Below are 24,630 nucleotides of genomic sequence, written 5' to 3'. Positions count from 1 at the left end.
CTAATGTCGTCACAATCCTGAGCGATGAAGCTAATAACAAGTTATTTAGGACAGAAAGATCATTTGTACCTACATTATCACACGTGTCGTATATTGTAAACCATAAAGCTGGAGAAACATGAAAGTTAGGCATCCAAGATGGCAACTTTATGTCACAGCTGACCTCCATGGGGTTCTGACCCAGTTTAACCAGCTGCTCTTTTGTTGCATTACAGAGTCACTGTAAGTGAAGCACCTCCTGATAGATTAATAACTGAAAACTGTTTGATGCAAAAAAAAGTCAATTTTTTTGTTCAGTACTATTGAATTATGTCTAAAATAAAAATAAAAAAACCCAAAGAATTTCATCCACGTATCCACAGCATATGATCTCCTATGAGAATAACTTTTCAGACTAAAAGTACCTTTTGAAAATAGCAAACTTTAAGCAGGCCTCAAACATACTTCTTATTAAGCTCCTAAAAAAATTTAGAGGTTGTTAGCCTGTTGTGATATTCTAATCTTAAATGTCCAGTAAGCTACTGTTTCACTTCATTTCACTATTCTAATTTATTGTACAGCCATAGTTTGAACAGAATACGTTATAAAAAATAAAAAAAAGATCGAAATAAAATAAATACAAACCTTAATGTTTCACTTTTTATTTTAAAAAAGGTCATTTCTACGTTTGAATCTCAAATGAAAAAAAGAAGAAAAGAGTACACAAAGCCCTTGTTATTGTCACAATAAGTAAACACAGTAATGATGAGCCACATGATCAGGAGATAATTAATATGGTCGGAAGAAGTCACATCTGTGAAGGAATCAATTTCGGGCCTCTTTGGTTTCCCTCATGACAAACCCTTATAAAGCTCAAGAAGACCAACAATCCCTCATCAGTCTCAGGACCACACACCAGGAAGTGACCTGTAACCATGACGACTCGGCTGATGGTCTCTGCTGTCCTTGTTGGAGTGTTTGGCTCCCTCGCTGCCATCCCCATCCCCTACCACGCTTTCTGCAGCTCTCTCTGGTGAGTACAGCCCATTGCCCACTTTCTGTCATATTCTATCATATCAGACACAGCTCAAAGTCCTGTGTTTCACTTTTCTCCTTCTAGGCTCTTTGAAATGCCCTGCACCAAAATCAGCACCTCACTAGTGAAGCAAATTGAAGCCTTCAGCCCCGTGATCGGCTGTGATAAATGCCATTATCAGGTAGAAGCTTTTCAGAGTCAACAGTGTGGTTAAATTCGACTTAATTCACGTTTACCGTGAATAAAACTGCTGTTGTCCTCTCCAGCTTGTGTCAGCCACTCCTGTGATTCTCAAAGCCAACCACACGTCCCCGGATGGCCTGCAGGCCGAGAACATCACGTTCACGCTAAATCCCACCATCATGGCCAGCGGTTGTCGAGTGTCTGTAAGAAGCTCCGTTGTTTAATTTTTTTGTTGTTTTTTTAAAAAAAGAATTTTTTTTTTTAGGCCATAGAGGCGTTTATTTGACAGTTTTCAGACAGGAAACGGGATGTGAGGGAGCGGAACTGGAACCTGTGACGGCCGTCGCTCGGGGTCGCCATGTTTTGTGTGGCGAGTTTATTAGCGGTTCTTAAAGCGCCACTTTAGAGCGGGAGTCTCCAAGCTATCTCATGCCACGACCCCCGAAACAGCGTTAGCTTCTGGCTAACCCACATTCAGTGTTACAAAATATATAAAGAAACATTGACTTAAGAATGTTTTTCCTCAGTTTTATTTACTATTTAATCATTATTACACTTGTTTAAATTCTGCCTCATACTTTCGGCCATAAAAGTATGTTTTCTTATTATTTATTTTCACGGTTTTCACTGCTGAAAAAGACAGAAGGAAACGTCCAGAAGGACACTTTGACTTTTTACAAAGCAGCTTGTGGACGTTTCCTTCGGTCTTTTTCCTCGTTAGAAACTTGCTATGCTAGCTGGAGGAGCAAAGCAGCTTGATAAATTTAAATTGATCAATAAGTTATATTAACTTATATTTCATAATAAGAAATAAAAACTAATTCAATTTTATTATTTATAAATTTGAATTAAAAATTTCTCATTAAAATATTTTAAGATTAGATTTTTCTTTTACGTTATTTATTTTTTTTTTTTACAAATTTTTCTCATCGTCCCTCCTTCTGTTTGTTAAAGACAACATTATTTAAAATGATAATATTTTACATTTGCTGATTGTAAACATAAAAAAAATTGTTTATATTCCGTGGAAATTGTGAGCTTTTGGTTAATACAACATGCAGTTTTTAGATTATCCACCAGGGGGCATCAGAGAAGAATATTATTACATGCAGCTGTTTTCTTTCACATTTTTGGGTTTAAGAAGATCTTAAAACACCTGAATCAAAACTACAGCTGTTTTTAGGTGTTAGGTGTGTGGCTTATACCATATGGCTAAAATGTATACACATTGAGCTTTTTACAAAGCTCTTATGATTATTTTGGTCATCATATAGAAGCTTAAAAGCATATTTTTGTAATATTTTTGCCAGGGTCAGTCCATTTCTCTGGGCTTCACCAGCCTTCTTGATGACGGACTCAACTACTGTAACCTTTACAATCTGCTCTCATGTGAGTAAACAACCTGAACCGTTTATTTTCCATTACTATTGTCATATAAAACACTAACTGCTTCAATAAATCTGTCTCATCCTTACTGACCTAACCCTCCATCTCGTTTAAATCTTATTGAAGCTAGTGATTATGCATAGATGTAAAATGATGTGATATATTCATCACAAGTGTCTATATTTCAGCAAGCGGCCTCACATCGTCTCCCGGCTTCATAGAGATGACAAACGAATGGGCCTGCCTTGGGTATGGACTCGCCACCTGCAAAGTCTGAACAGCTGACATTTCAAAAGAAGACCAAGATCGAGTTCTGCATTAACAAATTATGTGTCAGAAAATAAATGTTAAGGCAGAATGCATTTAATGTAGCTGAACACAAGAATGACAGTGTAAATTCTTCGTACAAGATTGGTAATATTAAGTTAAAAATCTTCATGAAAAGGACACTTTAGCTCCTGCAAAGCTACCTCTTGTGTAGCACGTTACTAGCAGCTGCTAAATGTGTGTACCGCGGTTCTCACCTTTAACATTTTCTGTCAAACTTTGATCTGTATTTTGCTGAACTAGTTTAAAAAGAAAAAGTCTATTAAAAGTCCTAAATACACAAATAACCAAGTCTGAATGTAATTGTTCATGATGTCACTGACGATACAAAGTCTGAAGGAATCAAGGTACGACACTGGGCTGGTTTAGATCACATTTGGCTGACAGGGGGGTACGAAGAACTCGTAACTAAAACAACAATAACAGCACAACACATGACTTGTTTGGAAATTCTCCTAACCTCACATGTCCAGATGACATATAGAATACCAAATTTGTGCAAGATTAGTCAGATCACTCCACACAGAATCACTGAGTAAGAAGCATATCATAGGATTTCAACGTAAAATCTTTTATCTTGGTCTTCATATCATATCTTGACAAGATGACATGAGATCTTGTCCATTACTTCAAAGTTCAAATTTAAATTTGTCTTTCTGCAGAATGTTTGCAAAACAGTTTCCACCAGAAATCTCCAGACTACCCAGCCAAACATCCTCTGTTAAAGGAAAAACTTTCTTGGCTGCGTTTTAAAACTAGAGATTCACCGATCCAATTTTCTTACTTCCGATACTGATATCTGTGATATAGTTTTGGCCAATACCGATCCGATACTTTCTTTTTAAAAACGCAGACATAAATGTACTGAATTACAAATTTATTTCATAACTTTGGACCAGTATAGTACACTAAAATACAACAATAACTTCACAAATTTTAGCAAACATGTAAAAACAACACTTTGAATAATACTGAAACAGACAAAAACAATAGGCTGACTACCTTGGTGAAAAATAAGCTGCAACAAACTTTCTTTCAATTGGTTCAGAAAGTGCAAATAGGAATTATGCATGTAACATAAGATGAATAATTAAGAATTAGTTTGGGCGACCAGTAAAAGGTGTGGAGTCGATAAACTCAGACTACAAGATGAGGTGTGTGTTTGAATCAAATCCAAAATATACAACAGGCCCTGTTCATATAAAGCTCTGTGCTTTAAATGAAACAGATTTGATCAGCATGCGGTGCAGCAACATTAAAAAAGTTCTGCATCAGACGAGTTTTGAGCCTGAAGGCGAGTCAGTCCCTTGTTAAAACACCTAAACAAGTGAACAGATTGCAATGTCGTGAAGAATGTTATGAGGACGCACTTTGATTATCATAAGGTTTCCTAGAATCCACGAGCAAGCAGAGAAACGTGACAGTATGGAGTAGAAACCAACAAAAAAACAACTATATCAATTCTCATTTCCTGTTCAGAAATTCTACCCACCTCAAATATCCATGTGATTTATAGTACGAATGACCAGACCAGATGTAATCCTAAACACACAACCATTTAGTTGTGGGAAAACTAACTTTTTAAGATGTTTTAATCAGCTGCTGTGTGGTTTTTTTAAATTTTACATGTTAAATCAGATTATATGTGTAAGTTCTGAAGGCGCAACATCTTTTCTTCTATTCCTAAGCTTTGTTTTCCTCTTCATATCATTGTGCAGAAGATTTTCATGAATCAACAGTTGTTATTACCCATTTATCAAAATATAGAAAACCGTACAGTAAGGTATCCTAATTTTCCCACATAATAGACACAAAATGACTCCTATACATTCAAATAATAATCATGAGTTTCTATTTAAGAAAAAACGGAGAAAAACAAGTTAAATAAAATATAAAACAGATACAGAATAGAACTGTGGCACTTTTGATATTAGCTATGGAAGTAAAAACGGGAAGAGAAACTTGTCTATGGAAGTAATGAAACGTTTTTTTCCGACAGCAGAAAAAGTCTGTCAAAGGTTTGCGTGTCAAATAGGAAATAGGAACCTAAACGTTATGTGAATTAACACAGCTGTTAACCACAGTTTCAAAATTAAAACATCCTGTAAAAGCTGAAGCAGTGGTCACAGCACGTTGGTCTGAACTGGAGGGTAAATCATAGACCATGTGGGTTTCTTCAGATGACTCAAGGTTATTATGCAGTTATGCTATTGCCTGATTCCATAATAGTCTGGAAAAAGTTTATCAAATCACCACTACACTTCATTTATTTACTTATTTATTTTTACAACCGCTAGCAAATATTTAGCTTCAAACAGTTCAACCACATTGAACTTTGACTTTCCAAGAAACAGACACTCTTTTTACACCACACACTAACTTTACCAAAGCAAAAGGAAACTAACTGAAAATCATCTAAAGTCATTCAGCCAAACATTAACAAAATATTTTCTGCACACAAGGAACGAGGAAAGGTGCACCGGCTTTTAAAATAGAGCGTGTCCCGTCAGACCGTCAGTTCCCAAAACCACACAAAAGCACACGTGGGGTCAGTGCGACTCTGCTGGACCACGCACAGTTTAAAAAGCTCACAGGTTTCCAATGGACTCCGTCTCTTAAGACCATGCTGGGGTTTTAAAGAGTCTAGTGCAATCACAACTCAAAGAGCGTTATCAATGCGCACATCTTCAGAGCGAGAACAAAAGGATTCAGATTTAAATTTTTTTTATTAAACAAATAAAACCCCATTGAGATCAAGACCTCTTACATAAGGGAGACCTGACCAAGACAGGCAGCAGCACCATAGACAGGACAAGTGAACAGAAAAAAACCAAAATGATAAGCATCCAAAGTACATCTTTCTATAGCGCAATGTTCCCTAAAATTACAAAATGTTGCAAGGTTTCAGAAATCTCTGACAACTGAAAGCAAGTGGCACCCTCATTATGAAAGCAGGCTACAGAACAGTGCACACTGCGGTTCACCACTGGCTCACATTGATTGTGGTTTAGTTGTGGATAAAAAGTGGACAGCAGCAACTTCACCCAGAGTGGAAAGCGAGAACATCAAGAAGACGTCGACACAACCAGAGCAACCTGGCAGCGGCACAGACTTCCAGCTCTTCAGACACTATGCAGCACATTCCACAGCCCACGACAAGAATCTTGAAGCTGGTGCAACATGCAGTCAGCCTGTTCCTGCTGGTGGTCCTCTTCTCCATCCTGCAGTATGTATTTGACATGCACTTTGTTTGCTCCTGCAGGCCTGGTGTACATGCCAGCGGTATCTACTACTTGACTCTCCCTCCCTTTATCCTGACTTTTGTCGTCAACATCGTTGAGCCTTTTTACCGCCGAAAACCTTCTTCCAGTAAACGATTCTTCAAATTCCGTTTCCCAAATAGATGTGTCTGCCACTACATCGTAAAGCTTATCATAAGGTATATCAGTCTCACAGCTCTCTGGATTTCTCTGGTTTTCTTCGATGGAGACTGGTACTATTGCCTGAAGACAAACCTCAACTCAACTCTGACCGGAATGCCTTGCAAAGCAAATCTGACCTACGAAGAGAAACGCATCCAGGACGATTACAAGACCAAGTCGCTTGTGAGTATCACGGCACTGATTATGGAGCTCCAAGCAGATTAGTTTTGATGTCAGTTTCAAGTAACTTTAATAAACTTGTTTAGAAACAGAACATTCCAAACTTTAGCTGTGATGTTGGCATTTATTTAGTGAAATTTGCTGTCAGATTGAAGACAGGAGTACAAGAAGGTTTTGAGTCTTTGACTTTACAACATGCATTACCTTAAAATACAATATTATAAAACATCTAGTTACAGTTACCCTTAAAGTGGCTGGATGGTAAACAAAAATGTCTTAAGAAGAATGCAGATTTTTAAAATTTGTTTCTTGTTTTTTTTTCAGGACATTGGTCTTTTCCTGTGCTGTGGTTTTCTGTTTCTCTGGAGCATCTCAGAAGTTTGGAAAGCCTGCACACTGAGGTACAAATGCGGCGCTCCCTATTACAGCGTGGTGTATGACAACCTGCTGGCGGAGGAAGTCGGCAACCATTTGAGTGAGCAGCTACAGAAAATGGCAAAAGACAAAGCGGAAATACTCTGTAAGGACTACATTAAAAGCATCAGGTACCACCAGCATCTACCAGACGGTGAGGATGTCATGCAGATTTCTGAAGTCTGGGAAAAAGTCTCAGCATCGGCCTTTTACGAGACAGAAGTTGAAAGAGAAGAAACTGGAGACAATGACCATGAACAAAAACGAACAGCATAGACACCAACTTTATTTGTATCATGCAGAAGGACGGGACTGTTTCATAATTCTGTCATTTTCACTTTCATTTACAAGCATATGTTCTATTATTCTTTTTTATTAATTAAAATGTTGTAATGATTTAGAATTGATTTGGTTTCTTTCTCATTTGTTTCTACTCCACCCTGTCTCTCTGTTTGCTCCTGGATTAATGGAAACATTATTGTCACAATCATAAAGCATCCTCATGATATTCTCTTTATGATTCACTTGTTTTCATAAGGAGGAGTTGGCTCATCTTCAGATTGTCCAAGGTTCTACAAACCCATACATCTCTTGTTTTAGTGTTGCTACACTAGCCACCAATCAGATCTGGGTTTCATTTTAATATTTTTGTCAGACCTTTACAGGGTCCATTGTATATTTCAGATTTGATTCAAATATAAGCCTTTTTCTGTATTCTGAGTGTATAAACTCCAAAACCTTCAGTGGTCTCCCAAACCCAGAACCAAGAGGAGAGCGATCTTTCCAAGACGTTGGACCCAGACTGTGGAATGGACTGTGTAGAAACTATTAAACAGCCGCTAAAAACATTTTTATTGCAATATGCTCTTATATAAACTTGAGCCTTTATTCTTTATTGTACATTTCTTCCAATTTGTTTACCGTTACCCTTTTAGTCGAGCACTTTATGAGCTCTGTCTGTGAAAAGGTGCGACATAAATAAACTTCTGCTTACGTACTTTACTTTACCGCATCGTACCAAATGTTGCATTCAAATCCAGGGTTTAATCATAAAGTACGACACACTAAAACGACGTAAATATGATCTTTATAAACAAGTTGGAGCAGCATAGACTACAAAAAGCCTCAGAATAGGTTATAAAATAGCGCGCCAAGAATTTAAGCGTGCATTGATCACGCTTGCTACTTCAGAATTGGAAAAATGCAATAATGATAATATGAACATTTAAAATGAACCAAACCAGATACCGACTGAATTCTTCCACCTGTCACGCTGAAGCTTTTATTTTGCAGAGATAAATGAGCCGCTGTGACAACAGAACGAAGCCCACACCTACAGTGTAATGTTTACTCATGGTGTTGTGTTCGACATGCAGAGAGGAAGGCAGGAGACAGTCGCTGCAGGATAAACATGTACAGGAATTATCTGTGGAGATAAGAGGCACACGAGCAGAACATCTGGACCGGGACTGAGCTAAGCAGCAAGAGGATCTTCTACACTACAGAGGCATGGCTACAGTCGGACAAATCATTTTTTTCACGTAAGATTTGCAGAAATTCGACTGATAATGAAGAGAACTTTTTGAACATTTTGAAATGAGTTATCTCTACAGATGATTCTGTATTCTTATCATGCCAGTTTTGTTGCACGATATCTAGGACTATGTTATTGTGCTAAAATGTTGTTTTATTGTCTTCCCAGATGTACTTGCAACTGCAGTTTCAGGTTATGAAGTGCAAAAAAGTGATATGCATATATAAAGTGATATATATATATATATATATTACTATATCATAGTGTTCAATTAAATATACGTATGTAAAATGCAGAGCCACTCATGCTGCTATCAGAATGAAACGATGAACTTCTGTTTTCAAAATATTTTTATGAGAGGACGTCAAACAGATTACAATAAATATATGATTCTTGTTGAATATATGCACCTTAACATAACACTGACAAAATAGTGTATCAAACAAATGCAATACAATGCACTAGTTTTGAGGATTTTTTTTTTTCTAAGCAAAACGTCTTTGTTTGAAAAATAAGAAAGAAAATATTGCTGGGTTTTTGTTTTTTTTTGTATAACCATTTTTCTACATTCTTGTAAAGTGCATGTAATTTCCTCAAGGTTCTAAAAACAACCTCGTGTCTTTAACCCACATGGATACTGAGGCACATTTATCAGACTTCCAGCGTAACAATAAATAACATCTAGCAGTTAAGGATGTAAGAGCAATAGTATCCTGAAACAAGGATGTTTCCGTCTCTCATATGTAAATGGATTATTAAACCTGCTTCCTTCCAGTTTCCTGATTGTTTTTCTCCACATGTAGCATGGTGACCCTCAATGTCCTGTTAGCAGCCTTCATCATCCTCATCTTGTCCCTGGCCTTCTCAAGTAAGACCTGCAGACCTATAATTATTATATTATTATTAGTAATAGTAGTAGTGACTCAGTCAGGGTTAGTAATGGCAGACATGCAATGGGTGTGTTCAGTATGTTCTGTGTTTGTTTATACTGAAGAGCAGTTGATCCTTGTGGAGTTCCAGGCATGCAACCATATGTTTCTTTATGCACAGAGCCGTCCTAATACGTAAACCTCCGTCTGATTCCTTGTTCTTGTTGAAGTTACCCTGTTAACAGTCACTTTCCATTGGCCATAGAATTGTGCAAATTGGAACTTGGAAAATAGATTTGCCGAATGGAAACGTGGACATTTTGATTAAAACAAACTCACGTTTTTCAATTAAAGTGTTTTGTGGAGGATGAGGTAGTTTTTCGGGTGTACTGAAATAAACTGTTACAAAACTGCAATGGAAAAACTTTTTATGCATCACACAAGTCCTGGGACCAACAACTGGATTGTATTTAGTTGCAGAAAAGACAAAGAAGACAATAGGAAGTGGTAAGACCCACCAAAGTGTTTGAATTATCACGTGAACAAACTTATTCAAGTACGATTTTAGTTGCGGCTCTTATTGAATGGAAATGGAAACACCACAATTGAAAAACTATGTTTGTTCAATGTTAGCAGACTATCTTCATATTCGTAACGGAAACGCAGCCAGTGTTGAGTCGCACTTCTAAAACGTTTTTCCACCTTATACATTAAAGCATTGGGCTATAAGACACAAAATACATTTTGAGACCAAACTGTCGTCCGCAGAATCCACGTCCAAGGTGATGAGCAGTAACACCAAACCGGTCGCCAGCCTCGGCGAGGACCAGGTTCTCAGCTGCTATGTTTCTGCAGAAAGTCAACCAAACAGGCTGGGTGACGTGTCGGTCAGCTGGGAGAAAACGGATGTGGGAACGGTTTATCGTTACGAGAAGGGAGCACCGGCTCTTGCTGGGCAAGCTTCAGAGTTTAGAGGCAGAACTCAGGTCTTCCCTGACGCTGTAGCCATCGGTAACGCCTCTCTGCTGCTGCGGAGTGTGAAAAGCAGTGACGAGGGAGAGTACACCTGCACCGTTAGGTCCTCTGCTGGACGAGGGACAGTCAGCATTCAGCTCCGGACAGCAGGTAACCTTTCAGTTCCCCTAAATGACTTTTTCTGAGAAAATGGTCCTGTGCGTAATAAAAACGTTGGTTTGCTGTCGCAGTCTTTTCAGTGCCGACACTAAAGTTCTCTAACAACATCCTGACCTCTGAGGCGAGCAGCTGGTTTCCTAAACCAGATGTTACGTGGCTGAACCAAACCGGGAATGAACTGAACGCAAACACAAGTTTCACTGAACGCTCACCAGGGATTTACAGTGTCCTGAGCTCTCTACAGTCAGTGAAGGTCAGCGAGACCTACAGCTGCAGGATCGAAAACAACTTGGTGGTGGCAGTCACCGAAGCAACTATAACAGGTACAGTCTGGGTTGAGTCTTTATGATGCCCATCTACTGACGTAACAAGAGCTCTTGACCACTGAACAAAGGGAAAATTTACATCATATTTACCATTGACGAAACTCATGAAATACAGCATAACTCAAACAAGTATGTTTGTCCTGGATTTCCATTGTGCTGCATCAAGTCCAAGTAAACCAAAGTGTTTAACGCTACCTTCAGTCGCTCACCCATTCATACACTAATGGTGCTAAGCTACATTGTTGCCCTGAGGCATACTGACAGATGTGATGATCCTAAGTGTTTACTTAGAAGGTAACCGGACCTGTTTTCTCATTTCTTTTAGACATTTCACTTCTTATTCAAAAGGCTTTCTCGGTTCTGAACATGCTTTGGAAGTATTAGGCATATAATGTGTCGTCAGAACAATCACACCACTAGAGTAGTTTTGATCATGTGTGTCCCTGTCCCTACCCTCCATTTGATTCACTGCTTGGCTCTCTGTCACTTGGCAAACATGTTGCCCAGTGAGGCCATCATGTGAGTTATTTGGGTTCCATTTTTCCTGTCTAAGCTGGTCTCTGCGATCTTCCAAAGAGAATACCTCGTCATTGAGGAAAAAGTGCTGTTGAAATATTTAATATAAAACATCTACTTGTCTAAAATCTACAATTCTGTATTCAGTGTCTAATCTTGTGTGTTTTCCAGGCGCTGGTGTTTTGGGAAGGACATTCTTCACCTTCAGTGTCGCTTCAACGCAGCTTGTGTCAATTTATCTAATTATTATTACTAGTGTCCTATGCATGTTTTATGTGGTGTAGGTCAATACAGCCTTATTATCTTTGCTTTAAAAACGTTGTCAAATATTGTCTATGTACTGGGTACATTCAAGAACAGAGTAAGTGATGCAGTTTATTTAAGTGTCGATTACTAAAGTTTAGCTGTCCGTTTTTATTGTAACATATGTCATGGAATATTGTGCTGATTATTATATATATATATATATATATATATATATATATATATATATATATATATATTATATATGTAAATAGTGTTTAAATAGTGTCTGACGACAAGAAAATTATTTAGAAGTCTGTTTTTCTTGCCGTACTGTATTTATTTTTAGCTTCTGGTCTTCTATTAGATGACGTAAATCCCTGTGTCGTTTTGGATAAAGTAACTGCAACAGTACTGGAAAATACGTCACAAAAAGTTGGATTAAAGGGAATATGCAACATATAAAATGATTTTAAAAAAGTAGCCAAATAGAGACTTTATTTGTAGCTAGATATAAAATTATTACAAATTAAAATCTTCCAGTATTAAATGTTAAGTCGAACACAAAGAATAATTTTTTTGATAACCTAATTTTTACATTTTCTTTATTTTCACAATAAATAGGATCAGGTGGCGCTTTTATTTTGTTAAACTCGATATAATATTGCAAATGTTTTTAACAGAAAGACTGACTAAATATTATTCCCGTTGCTCAGAATAATATCTTTATTTCCATTTTTTCAATCAAGCCCGAAAGAAGTTGCAAAACAAAATCCTTTCTTTAAATCAACAAATGTGAAAAGGTCCATTTGAAGTTTAAGATACTATGATTTATGACGTCCCTTTTTCAAATATAAAAAAATGTGTCCTTTGTTTAATTAAAATACTGCATTCTCTTATTACTGTTGGAAATATTTTCTGACTTTTTATAAAATACTTTTATAGTATAATCTGTATGGCAGTAAAGACTCCAGGAATGTTTATGGAAACTCCCCGAATAGCGAAGAGGAGCTTCCCATTGGTCCGTTAGTTAGTGAGGTGTCATATGTCCCATGCGGCTTTGAACGCAGCTTACTTTACCGAGGAAAAGTGGATTTTAATTAGGCAGAAAAGTTTGTAGAAGTAGTTTTATGAGTCGTGTGAGGAAAACAGTAATTCGGTGCGACTTGCAGAGAACAACAGGGATATAGGGATGAGTTTTCTCTAAACTCTGACAACTCGTTTGAACTCGGTGGGTTTCACGGTGAGTTTTGCTCTGATTTTGGCACAGGACGTCCCCCAAAACCAACGATGTCCCAGTCAGAGCAGAAAGAAACCGCAGACAAGCCGACAGTGAGCTCGGAACCGGAACCTAAAAGTGCTTCTGTGAACCCCAGAGCAGTCTGTAGCGTGTGCAAACACTTGTACCGGGAGCCCAAAATCCTCCCCTGCCTGCACACCTTCTGCTCCGACTGCATCGGGCAGCTGGAGCCGTTTTCGGTGTCTCCGCGGGGCCGCTTCACCTCACAGGAGGCGGCGGAACAGGACCGAGACTCCCTCTCGTTCACCGTGCTCTGCCCCGAGTGTGACACCGAGGTGGATATCCCTCAGTCCGGACCGGCCGGGCTCAGCACAGACCACCTGGCGCTGGACGAGGTATTCCTAGAGACCCTGGTGAGCGACGGCCCGCTGGGCTGCGACCTGTGCGGCGAAGGAAGCGCCGAGAGCCGCTGCGAGGTGTGCAGCCTGAACCTGTGCGAGTTCTGCCGCCAGGCACACAGGTGGAGTAGGCCCTACTTTCTGGACTGTTTCTCAAGGAGTCTGACAAAGTTACTAAATCTGTTTTAGTCTCTCCGTTTTAGCTCAAAACGCCACCAGATTTTGTTAACCACACCCGAGAACACAATGTGTCGCTATGCTCTAAAAAAAAAGACTAACTTTAAACACTTTATTCTGAAAATAGATCTAAATTGAATTCTTATCATTTCAAACCCTTTCAAAAATATTCATGCCTCTTTCTTTATTTTATTTTTGAAGTTACAATCCCTAACTGTAATATTCTAGCGGGATGAATAGACCAACACAAATTATATTTGCAAACTTGAAAGTAAACCTTTTATTTATTTTTTAAACTAAAGCTATAAAATGTTAGGCCTATAAAACTTTAGATTTGCAGCCTCTGCACCAGAGTTACAGATGTAAGTATTTTGGGGCACATCTCTTCTAACTTCAGAAATGTAATTTTTTGCCTCTTGATTCTTGAAAACAATTAAATACAATAGGAAAGACTGCATAAGAAAACATCTGTAGTTTAAATGGATTAAGAAAATATTTTAGCCCACAGTCTCAAGCTTTTAAAGTAGATGTCATTTATTTTCTTCATCATTAAACGTTTGGATGTCAGCCATCAAAATCAGTGAATAAGAATCATAAACAAAAATCTGTTCTCCCTCCTACCTGCAGGCGGCAGAAGCGAAAATACTCCTTTTGGCAATTTTCCCCCCTTTAATATATATAATGGCCCTAATACTTTGTTGGACAGTCTAGATGTTCTATTCTTTGTGCATTGTTGACCACACTGACTTATTTGACCTCTGTTATTTGGCAGAATCTTTTTTTTCTAATATCTTGCCATACATTTTGAAGAACCGAAAGGAACAAGTAGTGATGACAAGGTTACGTCTTGGACATACAGGGTTAAATAAAACTTTACATTTATCGACTGTCATGGCGAGGATCGAGCTGGTCAGATTGGTTCGTGTGGAGCGACTGGAGGACTCGCTGCAAAAGGTCCCCAAAAAGACCCATTTACATATTGATATTCAATATAAGCTATACACTTAGATTTTTTTTATATTCGGATGTAAAACATAACTTTTTTATCTTTCGCGTTCTAATCCTCCTGTAGGTGGAAATTTCTCAAGAAAATTTGCAGGTTCGAGTAGATGAAACCGCCAATCAGATTAGAGCTTTCTCGCGAGAGTACGCCAGCGCTGTGGAGGCTCACTGCTTGTCTCTGCTGCGCCGCCTGGAGGAGATCAGGGTACAGCGCAGGTAGGACATTACTGCACGTTGCTGCAATGTGCAGTAACGTGCACATTGCACGTTACTGCAATGTGCACGTGCAATGTGCGCACATTGCACGTGTGCACATTGCACCCTCCTAGGGTTCAGCTCCTGAACCCTAGGAGCTGAACTCCTAGGGTTCAGCAACCAGCAACCCTGGTTGCTGAACCCTCCTAGGGTCAGGGTTCAGCAACCATGTCCTTTCAAAGAGCTACTGCTACTTATTTTAATTCCAATGTTAGAGCAAATTACAAAAAGAGAAAAAAAGCTATTCTTTTGGAAGGAGAAGAGAATCTTTTTTTTTTATTTGGAAAATAAATAAATATAGGTAAAATAATGTAGTCACTGTTGTAGATATTAAAAGCAGATTCTGTAATGAAAACACAGCTACTACTCCCTGCTGTTTGGTTTACCATAGGGCTGTTGTAAACAAATATTTTAGTAATCGAGAAAGCTATTCATTATTCTTACAATTAATTGGATAAAAAAAAGAGGTAAATCTGGCATAACAGTGGTATCACGATCAGATATCAATATCATAGATATCAACCATTTCCCTCTAGGAATTTTAATCATCGAGGTACTCGAATCATTCGATGAATCCTAGTTTACCATAAACACTTCCTTCCTTCAGAAACCACCTCCTCCTGCAGAGGGCGCAGCTGCATCAGGCCCTGCTTGACGTCAGAGGGAGCGTGGAGTTCGCGGAGCGGCTGCTGAGCTGTGGCTCCGATGCAGAGATCCTCAGCGCTAAAGGAGTGACCCTGAGAAGACTGACCAGCCTGGCGGAGAGTGGGTACGACCCCCACCCAGCGACAGTTGCCCCTGACGATGGCGGCAGTGTCTGCTTCCTGCCCAGGGAGCCGGCAGGAGAGGTGGAAGGATACCCGTTGGTGGGCGTGATCCACTCCAGGACAGTGGACGTCAGCAGGTGCACCGTTGAAGGAGAAGGTGAGCAGCTGACTGATGAAATTACGTGCTTCTATCGATGTAAGAAAAGTTTGCATCTCTTGTGGATTTTCTAATGCCACGCAGTTACAATTCAGCGACGCCATTTTTTCCTTACCTTCCACCCGTCATGGTCACAGGTCTGCAGCAGGGAACGGTAGCTCAGCGGGGACATTTCACTCTGGTGTGTCGGGACTCCGGTGGGGAGCAGTTGGCTCGAGGAGGCGAACACGTCCTGGTCAGCCTCATCCACAAAGAGAAGAAGAACTGGTGAGTAAATATGGCCGCTCCGCCAGCCAACGTTGATTCAGAGAAAGTTAGAAACTTGAGACATCCAGCAAGTTTCTCTTGAATTCTTTGCATAAAGTTGTGTATTTTATAAATTATTTAATCTATCATTCAATGTGAATGAACTTTAACAGGCCCTTATGTTCAAAGTAAGTTGAATAAGTCAGAGTAACACACTTTTGTGTGCAGTTTTGTTCTTTCACCTAATACAGATAGTCAAGCTAGAAAAAAAAAATCCCATAGAAATAATTTATATATTTTCACAGCTCATTCTCTGATTTTCCGATCTTCTGCTATTGAAACAAATTATTTTTGTCCCTCAGCACAGTGGAGACGATAGTGGTAGACAACAGTGATGGAAGCTACAGCGTCTCTTACAGAGCAGAGGAACCAGGAGAGTACTCTGTGTGGGTCTGTGTCAGAGCCCAACATGTTAAGGTGCTGAACCAGTCCAGGTCCAGAAAACCTTCTGCTGTAATGTTTCTGTTTCTCCTGTTTCAATCGCTGTTAATTTGACTACAGTACATGATTTCTATAGCGTCCTGGCAAAACTTGGAATAACTGTGCAAATGTTTTGGCCACTAGATGGCAGCGAAACACTTCCAGTAGATCCTTAAGGGAAATCTGCCACAACACAAAACGTGTTGAGTTTGGGCTTATTTCTGAATTGACTGCTCACAATGCTTTCCTGCAGGGTTCTCCATTTATTCTGAATGTGCAGAGGAAGTTCAGGCAGCACAACGGGACTTTTCACTGCTGCTCCTTCTGCTCCAGCGGAGGCGCTAAAGAGGCTCGCTGTGGCTGCCCAGGAACCATGCCAGGTACATATAAGAAAATTATAAAAAATAAACAATCGTTTGCATGATTTTCATCTAGGCTTGTTTTAGACAATTCAAAACCTTCTGCAGGAGGATTTAAAGGCTGCGGTCACGGCCACAAGGGACATCCAGGGAGGCCCCACTGGTCCTGCTGTGGCAGCACAGCGGAAACGTCTGAGTGTTTGCCTCAGAGCATACTGGCCGCAGTTTCCCCTCGTGGACACCTGAGAACTGTGGAGCTCTGATGGGGAGTGGAGGTGAAGCAGCAGCAGATCAGAGGATCTGAGAGGTAAAACTCAGGCTGCAGGTGAACACAGGACCGTCAAGCTGCTTTTCATTTCTTGGACTCCAAATCATGAGAAATACTGGATATTATACAAACAGTGGAACTTTTTATTTTTTAAAATAATCTAAAGGCAAGAAAAAGATTCTTAACTTGCAGCATATTTAAAAACAATCCTAGTGATGTACATCTTTAGTGAAATAGTTCCATTAACGACGGCAATAATCTGAATACTTCTACACTAAACATTTACTTTTTCCTTGGATTTCCAAGTGTTACAACATGGCAGCTGTGCAGCAGACTGTATCAGGTGAAAGCACAGATATATTGTAAGATCTGGATTTTTTTAAATGATAAAATTATGCAGGTCATGAGAACATTTTTCCCAGAATGATGATTATGTTAAAACGTATCTTCTCCCCAACTGCAGCTCGGTTTCTATACATGAGCAGAACTTTAAATTCTTCTACTGAACTTATTACACACCTGTTCGCCTTCGAAGGATGTTTCCTGATGCTTCAGATCTTTGTCATAAATTCAAACTACATAGAGGAACTTTTATTCATTTGTTTTGGTCTTGCAGTTGTATTCAAATGTTCTGTAAAGCTGTTCATCTGATGATACAAGAGATCATTGGTAAACATTTCTCACTAACTCCCTCTTTCTGTCTTTTTAATGTTGCTTCAGACACTTAATGCAGATCCTAAACATTTACTAGTAATCCTCTTATTTTGTATGTAGGCTGTATGTATGTTTTTATATGGACACTGCAGTTCTCCTTGTTGATTTGGGGTTGGTTGATTTTGTTCACTTTTGTTGATGTTTACATAAAGTTATGAAAATCAATTTTAAAAAAAAGTATCTTCATTTTTAAGCGCTGTTATCACATCAGACCAGGGTGTCCAAACTTTTAGTCACATGGACCAAAATCGTCAAGTCAAAAGTATCACGTTCCACTGAGGTTCTGTTGAGTCTATAACGTTATGAGAAGAAACATAACAGATGCTATAGTCAATGGATGCTATAGTCAATGGATGCTATAGTCAATGGATGCTATAGTCAATGGATGCTATAGTCAATGGATGCTATAGTCAATGGATGCTATAGTCAAGCTATATAAATCAATGGGTCTTTGCTTCAATATGGAGTTATAGTTGCCTCTTCTCAGGTATTTTGTTGGCCTGAATTGACTTTGTTTATTGAGTTGTGTGACTGAACCAATTCACAGTAAAACAGATGTGACCTGATTTTTTTCTTTTCTTAAAGTGTTCACTGCATGTCACCCATTTAAAGTACATTTTGCATGAGCATGAAAAAACGGAAACTTCCCTTTTATGGCTGTTGTTCATTTTCACATGCAGGAACATAAAATCAGGGCTGCAGCATGGATTCTTTTCCACGGACTGATTATATAATGTGTCAGTCCAACGGGGACGTAGTTGACTTTGACCATGTTTTGTTTTGTTTTGTGTCCTTGTTATCAGAATTTAAAGTTTTTAGGGCCTGCATTAGACTTTCTGTGGTCACTTTGGTTGTCTTTATCTTGTCCGTTGCTGTTCCTTGTTTTCATCATGTCACTCTTAGATTCTGAGACAAAGAGTGATCATCTAGTTTTAATAATCATCATCATCGTCATTATGGAAGAGTTGTGGTCTGTTCTTACTGCAACGTGCATTTATTCTCACTTTAAGATCCAACAACATTTCAGTGAAATGAACTCTTAAATGTTTCCACTAAGTTATTTAATTTGAACATGACTTTTTTAGAGTGCCGGAGAAGGCACTCTACCCGGAAAAGGGTAGAGTGCCTTTCAGGGGGGGTGTCCTGCCCCAAGTGGAGGAGTTCAAGTATCTCGGGATCTTGTTCACGAATGAGGGTAGAAGGGAGCGGGAGATCGACAGGCGGATTGGCGCAGCGTCTGCCGCTGTACCGGTCCGTCGTGGTGAAGAGAGAGCTGAGCCAAAAAGCGAAGCTCTCAATTTACCGGTCGATCTACGTTCCCACCCTCATCTATGTTCATGAGCTTTGGGTCATGACCGAAAGAACGAGATCGCGGATACAAGCGGCCAAAATGGGTTTTCTCCGTAGGGTGTCTGGGCTCTCCCTTAGAGATAGGGTGAGAAGCTCAGTCATCCGGGACGGACTCAAGAGTAGAGCTACTGCTCCTTCACGTCGAGAGGGGCCAGTTGAGGTGGCTCGGGCATCTGGTCAGGATGCCTCCTGGACGCCTCCCTGGTGAGGTGTTCCGGGCACGTCCCACCGGGAGGAGGAAGACCCAGGACACGCTGAAGGGACTATGTCTCTCGGCTGGCCTGGGAACGTCTTGGGATTTCTCCGGAGGAGCTGGAAGAAGTGACTGGGGAGAGGGAAGTCTGGGCCTCCCTTCTGAAGCTGCTACCCCCGTGACCCGACCCCGGATAAGCGGAAGAAGATGGATGGATGGACTTTTACTTTATTAGTTTTAGTGTCTCTAAAGAAAATAAGAACCAAATATTTTTCTTTTCCACTCCTACAAAAAATGTATTTCAAAATAATGAATGACTTGCAAAGAAATTCGACATAAATACCAAATCCTCTGCATAATAAAACTGGATCTTGTATAAGAAATATATTCCTCTTTTAAGGTTTGATAAAATACATTTTGGTCTTTTAAAAGGTGATTAAAACCTAATTTATAGTAATAATTTAACCTGTTTTTAGTCTTTTTATTCACAAATACTGTTTTCTAAAAAATTACCTGCATTTTTAACATTTAAGTGAAATACTTTAATTTAAGGTGTTTAAATATTGCAACACAATGTTTCTACTATGTTTATAGGGTGTGAATCTTGTTTTTTCATTGATCCTTTTTTCTGTGCAGTTCATCATGTCAAAATTTTGTTACTGATGTGTGTCTTGTCATTCTATTTTCTTAAAATTTTCAATAAAAGCAAAAAAAAAAAAACGCAGACATTTCAACCTTTTAATTCAAAACGTCTCAGACAGCAATGTATTGTGACCGGATTTTATTCAGCTGATTTTAACTCTGGACAAAAGCTGCTGGAAAAGACAAGTTGACTTACAATCCAGAAACCACTTGCTGCATTCTTGTTGGTTGTGCAGGAGGCTCTACTTCTGCTTTTCAAAGCTGTACAGATGTATAATTGCGCATCGGTTTGCAGCCATTTTCAAATGCGAGTGTAAACGTGATGGGGACGTGGCTAGCGGCAGCTTAGCTGCATTTAAAGTAACAAGAAGTTTTTAAACAGCTCATTCTGAAAGCTCAAAATAGTCCGAACTGATTAAACTAAAATGACCTGAAGAAGCTGCACAGGGAGCTTTTTTAACGATAAAAACTCCCCCTAAAATTTAAGATAAAACAATGTGAGGCCATTTTGGGAAATTAAGCACCATTTTTAATTTGAGCTGAGGTGGAAACCTGCTGAGGGGGAGCAGAGGAGTCTGACATGAAGAAGAAAACATGGTGAAAAGTCAGGTAAGCTAACTATGTTATTATGGGTTTCACCTTCCTGTCGGAACCAGTCTGTTGGTTTCTTTACCAATAACACAAGTGTTTCATATACTTTATTCTATTTTTCTTTTTTCTTTTTTTTTTTTACAAACAACTACCAAAGTAGTTTGAACGTGAACTGAGCAAAGTGCTAATTCTTCACCGTTCATGCTGGGCTCTGGAGAACTCCAACAACTCTAAGTTTGTTAATACTTAGCAGATTTTCACGTCTTTATGCTGGAAACCTTAACCAAACAGCTATCATAGCTATTAATATTTTAAACAATAAAAAAACCCACACAGACTCCAAACAACTTTTAAAAACTATTTGTCGCTCTGTTCAATACTCCCGTCCATCACTTCCTACGTCTGTCATGGCGCCTCGAATGATTAAGTAACGCAGTTGCAAAGGGTCAATTTTTTGGGTCATGTGGAACTGAACTGATCGTTTCCATAGAAACGAGCAGAACTAGCCTCAGAACTAGTGACCTCACTGTAGCTATGACCTCATCTGTGATGTCATCAAAAGATCAAAGAACTTCTGAGGATATGAATGCTTGAATTTCAAAGCTCATATTCAGTCAGCTCTTCAAAATTCAACGGCGTGCCTTACGAAGATTTTCATCATGGAGAAAATATTAGTTAGTTCGATTTTTCCACTGGGCTTTGGCATCGGCTATTTAGTTACTACCGGAATGAAGAAGATTTGTGATAAAATATTTCCTGGGAGTGATTTTGAAAAAAGTGTCTCTAAGGACAAGAGCACTGAGTCAGAGTACGATGTCTTTGACGCCTTTCTTTTTGAACCTTCCCCGGCTGGGGAAGTTTCAGAGGAGCTTTCCTCACTGGAGCAGCAAGTTACTGGGGAAACTTGCTGCTCTGAATACGATGTCTTTGACGCTTTTCTTTTTGAACCTTCCCCGGCTGGGGAAGTTTCAGAGGAGCCATCCTCATCAGAGAAGCAAGTTTCCCCGGCTGGGGAAACTTGCTTTCCAGCAGTTGAGCTTTCCAACTCAACTACTGGGAAGGAAACCTTCCCAGTAGTTGAGTTGGAAAGCTTTGACAAAGACAGGACAAAGAGAGGATTTCAAGAAGTAGCTGTCCAGACCGCTGCCACAGGGAACGATTTCGCCAATCTTCCCTGTGAGAAGACGACCGTTGAGTCTGGACACTTTAATTTGACAAATGCTCACCCAGAAGCCTGGACAGAGGAAAGCATTTTCGAATCTATAGGGGTACATCTTTTGCTACTGTTGTTTTTTGTTGCAAGTTTTTCGGGCTTTTTATATTTATTACAATTATGCCCGTACGTTAGTGTGTTCTGGACTTTATTTTTTCTACGTGTTGTGTGTAGACTTGCTTTTTTATTCAGTTAACTTTCAAAAATGAGAATTATTACAATTGGTATTTTTCTAATTATTTCCCCGCTAAAAAGATCCCAGTTTTAGAAAACCCCATGTTATGATGAACTGGACTAAATTGTTCAAAGTGAGTAAATCTGTCATGAAGTGTGGTGCGCTGAAGGTGGGTCCAGCCCACAAGGTGCTTTGAGGAATATTTATCTTTCCCCAGGTTGACTTTAATGGGCTTTAACTGGGTTTTCAGTGGGACCCAGATGCTTTATCCTTGTAGGAACAATGGGGTCTTTCTCACCTAACCTGGAAGTGAATTACATTCTTAGATATGCAATCTTGATCAACAAACCAAAGTCCTAAAATGTGTTAGCATAAAACATGCAAAAGAAAAAAAAAAGCTTTTTAATTTGTAATTTGAAATATTGTCAGAAGTTATTTTTTACCTCACTACAGCAATTATTAGAACTTCATTAACACTCAGCAAATGGTGCCACAACAAGAAATGTGCTGTAAAAAAAATAATAAAATAAAATAAAAAAACAACAATTATTCAAATGGCATTTTGAAAACAGAAACTAGTTTACTATAACAAACATATAAACAGATCTACAAATATAGATATATAAATATATATCTATATATGCACAGACATAAAGACACCTACATATATCTGTAAAGGTCTATATTAATGTATAAATCTAAATACTAAATAAATCTAAATACTATCTATATAACATACAGTACAGACCAAATGTTTGGACACAGTTTTCTCCAAACTTTTGGTCTGTACTGTATACATATATATATACACACGTGTGTATATATATATATATATATATATATATATATATATATATATATATATATATATATACACATACACGTGTATATATATATATACATACATATATATATACACGTGTATATATATATACATACATATATATATATATATATATATATATATATATATATATATATATATATATATATGCAAGTGGTTTTATTGTGTCAAGACTTTTTGAAACAAACTCTGCTAGCAACTTAAATTCTTTAGTGAACCGAATTTATTCTGCCGCGTTGGCGCTCAAATGAACCAACGGGAGCTCAGCAAATAATGGCGCCGTAATATTTGAAAATGTTATGGCCCAGAACAATACGGAGTTTAAAATCGCTCAGCACCAAAATATTCTTAATGACGGTAGGGAACTTATTGTGTGTGTTTTAACAATATCAGAAAAAACGGTCACAGGAAAGGATTTAAAAAAAATAAATAAATAAATAAAAATATTTTAGGGGTACGCCGGTCATCCGATCTGTTACGAGCAGGACATTTCTTTAACTGGCGATTTAAAATCTCCCTAAAATTTTATACAATACAGGTAAAACAGACGGAAGAGAAGTACTTACAGATTGTTTCGTAGGACAGTGAACCTGCAGACTCCGCGCAAACGGACTGATGAGGAGAATACGTTGGAGTGTGAAACCGCATATCCATCCGCCGTTAATTTTACGTTTTCCGAGAAACACAAGATTAATTTTGAGAGTGTTTAACAAATTTTAAACAAATTTAATAAATGTAAAACCGATGTAACACTCAAAAACGTGCTCAAACAAAAATAAATAAATATTGTCGTCCTCCTTATTCAAAAGTTCTTTGGAACTATTTTCTTTAGTGGATGTTTAAAATGCCTACTTCAATTCACCAATCTTTATTGGCAAAGGTGCCAAGAGCACAAGTGTCAAACTCCAGTCCTCCAGATGTCTTGCAGCCGGGGCCTCCTCCCGGTGGGACGTGCCCGGAACACCTCACCAGGGAGAAGTCCAGGAGACATCCTGACCAGATGCCCGAGCCTCCTCAACTGGCCCCTCAGCGGCTCTACTCTGAGTCCCTCCCGGATGACTGAGCTTCTCACCCTGTCTCTAAGGGAGAGCCCAGACACCCTACGGACAAAACCCATTTCGGCCGTTTGTATCCGCGATCTCGTTCTTTCGGTCATGACCCAAAGCTCAAGACCATAGATGAGGGTTACTCGAACCGAGTTTACTAAACATCGAGCTTCAAGAAAAATTGAAAGATAAAACCTCTGACCATTTACTGTTCATTCCCATCAGAAAACCCCCTTTGAAGTGCTTAAATAGTAATTTTTTAATTAGACAGTAGATATTACTGGTCACATTTGAAGAGTTGATGTTTTTCTTCACAGTCCTTTTAATAGAGTGAATAGAATATGGACATAGTTGTATGCTTTTAATTTTAGTGGAGAAAATCATTTAATGCTTAAAGACAATCAAGAGCAACATTCAAAGAGGAATCCAGTGAGTTCATCAGAATTAGTGCATGAAGTGGCTGAAATTTGCTCCGTTTGCTTCGTCCTGAATCTCTCTAAACTCTCAAAGTCCTTCTTTGAGTTGTGACAGGTGTCTCTTGACCCGGAGAGCCGGTCGTTTGAGAACAAACGGCCTGCAGTCACCTCTGTGGCTTGTTGTTGGGTTAAATGTTGCCCTGAATAAAAACGTTGGCCTACATTACGATGCGGACCGCTGCTCTTCACCTCGTATTCAGCCGTTTTAAGCTCTGTTTACGACGACAAATATAAGCCAAAGCTGTGCGCTGACTCAAAGTGAGGGTCACCGGGCGTTTTCCTGAAGAATTTTTAATTTTGCTAGGTGTGATGTTTACAGCTTCATCATTAAATCCAGCCTAATAAAGAGCTGCTGCCCACATTTCTGTTTTACAGCCCTTTAAAATGCAGAGTTAATTTGGTTTTTTGTTGGCAGTGACATTAAAACATGAACACGGGGCGTTTTTAAAGGCCTCCATTTCATTGTTCGTTCAGTGCCCCGCGGTCAA

At 39.0% G+C, this 24,630-nt stretch overlaps 3 protein-coding genes across 3 annotated transcripts; all 3 read left to right on the top strand.

The window, feature by feature from the left end:
* Window positions 1-5,838: 5,838 nt before the first annotated feature.
* On the top strand, window positions 5,839-7,664 carry LOC122839786. Its single transcript, XM_044131751.1, has 2 exons — window positions 5,839-6,516; window positions 6,838-7,664. Exons 1-2 carry the CDS (start codon window positions 6,043-6,045, stop codon window positions 7,201-7,203), a joined length of 840 nt encoding a protein of 279 aa, XP_043987686.1. The 5' UTR covers window positions 5,839-6,042; the 3' UTR covers window positions 7,204-7,664.
* Window positions 7,665-7,958: 294 nt separating this feature from the next.
* Window positions 7,959-11,730, top strand: vtcn1 (V-set domain containing T cell activation inhibitor 1). The gene is made up of 5 exons (XM_044131750.1): window positions 7,959-8,468; window positions 9,265-9,329; window positions 10,099-10,455; window positions 10,536-10,787; window positions 11,478-11,730. Exons 1-5 carry the CDS (start codon window positions 8,437-8,439, stop codon window positions 11,588-11,590), a joined length of 819 nt encoding a protein of 272 aa, XP_043987685.1. The 5' UTR covers window positions 7,959-8,436; the 3' UTR covers window positions 11,591-11,730.
* Window positions 11,731-11,867: 137 nt separating this feature from the next.
* On the top strand, window positions 11,868-18,740 carry trim45 (tripartite motif containing 45). Its single transcript, XM_044132532.1, has 9 exons — window positions 11,868-13,375; window positions 13,719-13,726; window positions 14,224-14,318; window positions 14,437-14,582; window positions 15,229-15,545; window positions 15,683-15,812; window positions 16,154-16,268; window positions 16,525-16,651; window positions 16,739-18,740. The coding sequence occupies exons 1-9, from the start codon at window positions 12,840-12,842 to the stop codon at window positions 16,891-16,893; spliced, it is 1,629 nt and encodes a 542-aa protein (XP_043988467.1). The 5' UTR covers window positions 11,868-12,839; the 3' UTR covers window positions 16,894-18,740.
* The last annotated feature ends 5,890 nt before the right edge of the window (window positions 18,741-24,630 follow it).

Source organism: Gambusia affinis, linkage group LG11, assembly GCF_019740435.1.
Source record: "Gambusia affinis linkage group LG11, SWU_Gaff_1.0, whole genome shotgun sequence".
NCBI lineage: Eukaryota > Metazoa > Chordata > Actinopteri > Cyprinodontiformes > Poeciliidae > Gambusia > Gambusia affinis.
Note: the sequence above shows the minus strand (reverse complement) of the source record. Positions and strands in the feature narration are given on the sequence as shown.

Coding starts and splice junctions, on each gene's coding strand:
- LOC122839786 (XM_044131751.1), top strand. CDS start 6,043: ATGCAGCACATTCCACAGCCCACGACAAGAATCTTGAAGCTGGTGCAA. Junction 6,517..6,837: donor ATTACAAGACCAAGTCGCTT/GTGAGTATCACG, acceptor TTTTTTTTTCAG/GACATTGGTCTTTTCCTGTG.
- vtcn1 (XM_044131750.1), top strand. CDS start 8,437: ATGGCTACAGTCGGACAAATCATTTTTTTCAC. Junction 9,330..10,098: donor CTTGTCCCTGGCCTTCTCAA/GTAAGACCTGCA, acceptor TGTCGTCCGCAG/AATCCACGTCCAAGGTGATG. Junction 10,788..11,477: donor CACCGAAGCAACTATAACAG/GTACAGTCTGGG, acceptor TGTGTTTTCCAG/GCGCTGGTGTTTTGGGAAGG.
- trim45 (XM_044132532.1), top strand. CDS start 12,840: ATGTCCCAGTCAGAGCAGAAAGAAACCGCAGACAAGCCGACAGTGAGC. Junction 14,319..14,436: donor TGGAGGACTCGCTGCAAAAG/GTCCCCAAAAAG, acceptor ATCCTCCTGTAG/GTGGAAATTTCTCAAGAAAA. Junction 14,583..15,228: donor GAGATCAGGGTACAGCGCAG/GTAGGACATTAC, acceptor TCCTTCCTTCAG/AAACCACCTCCTCCTGCAGA.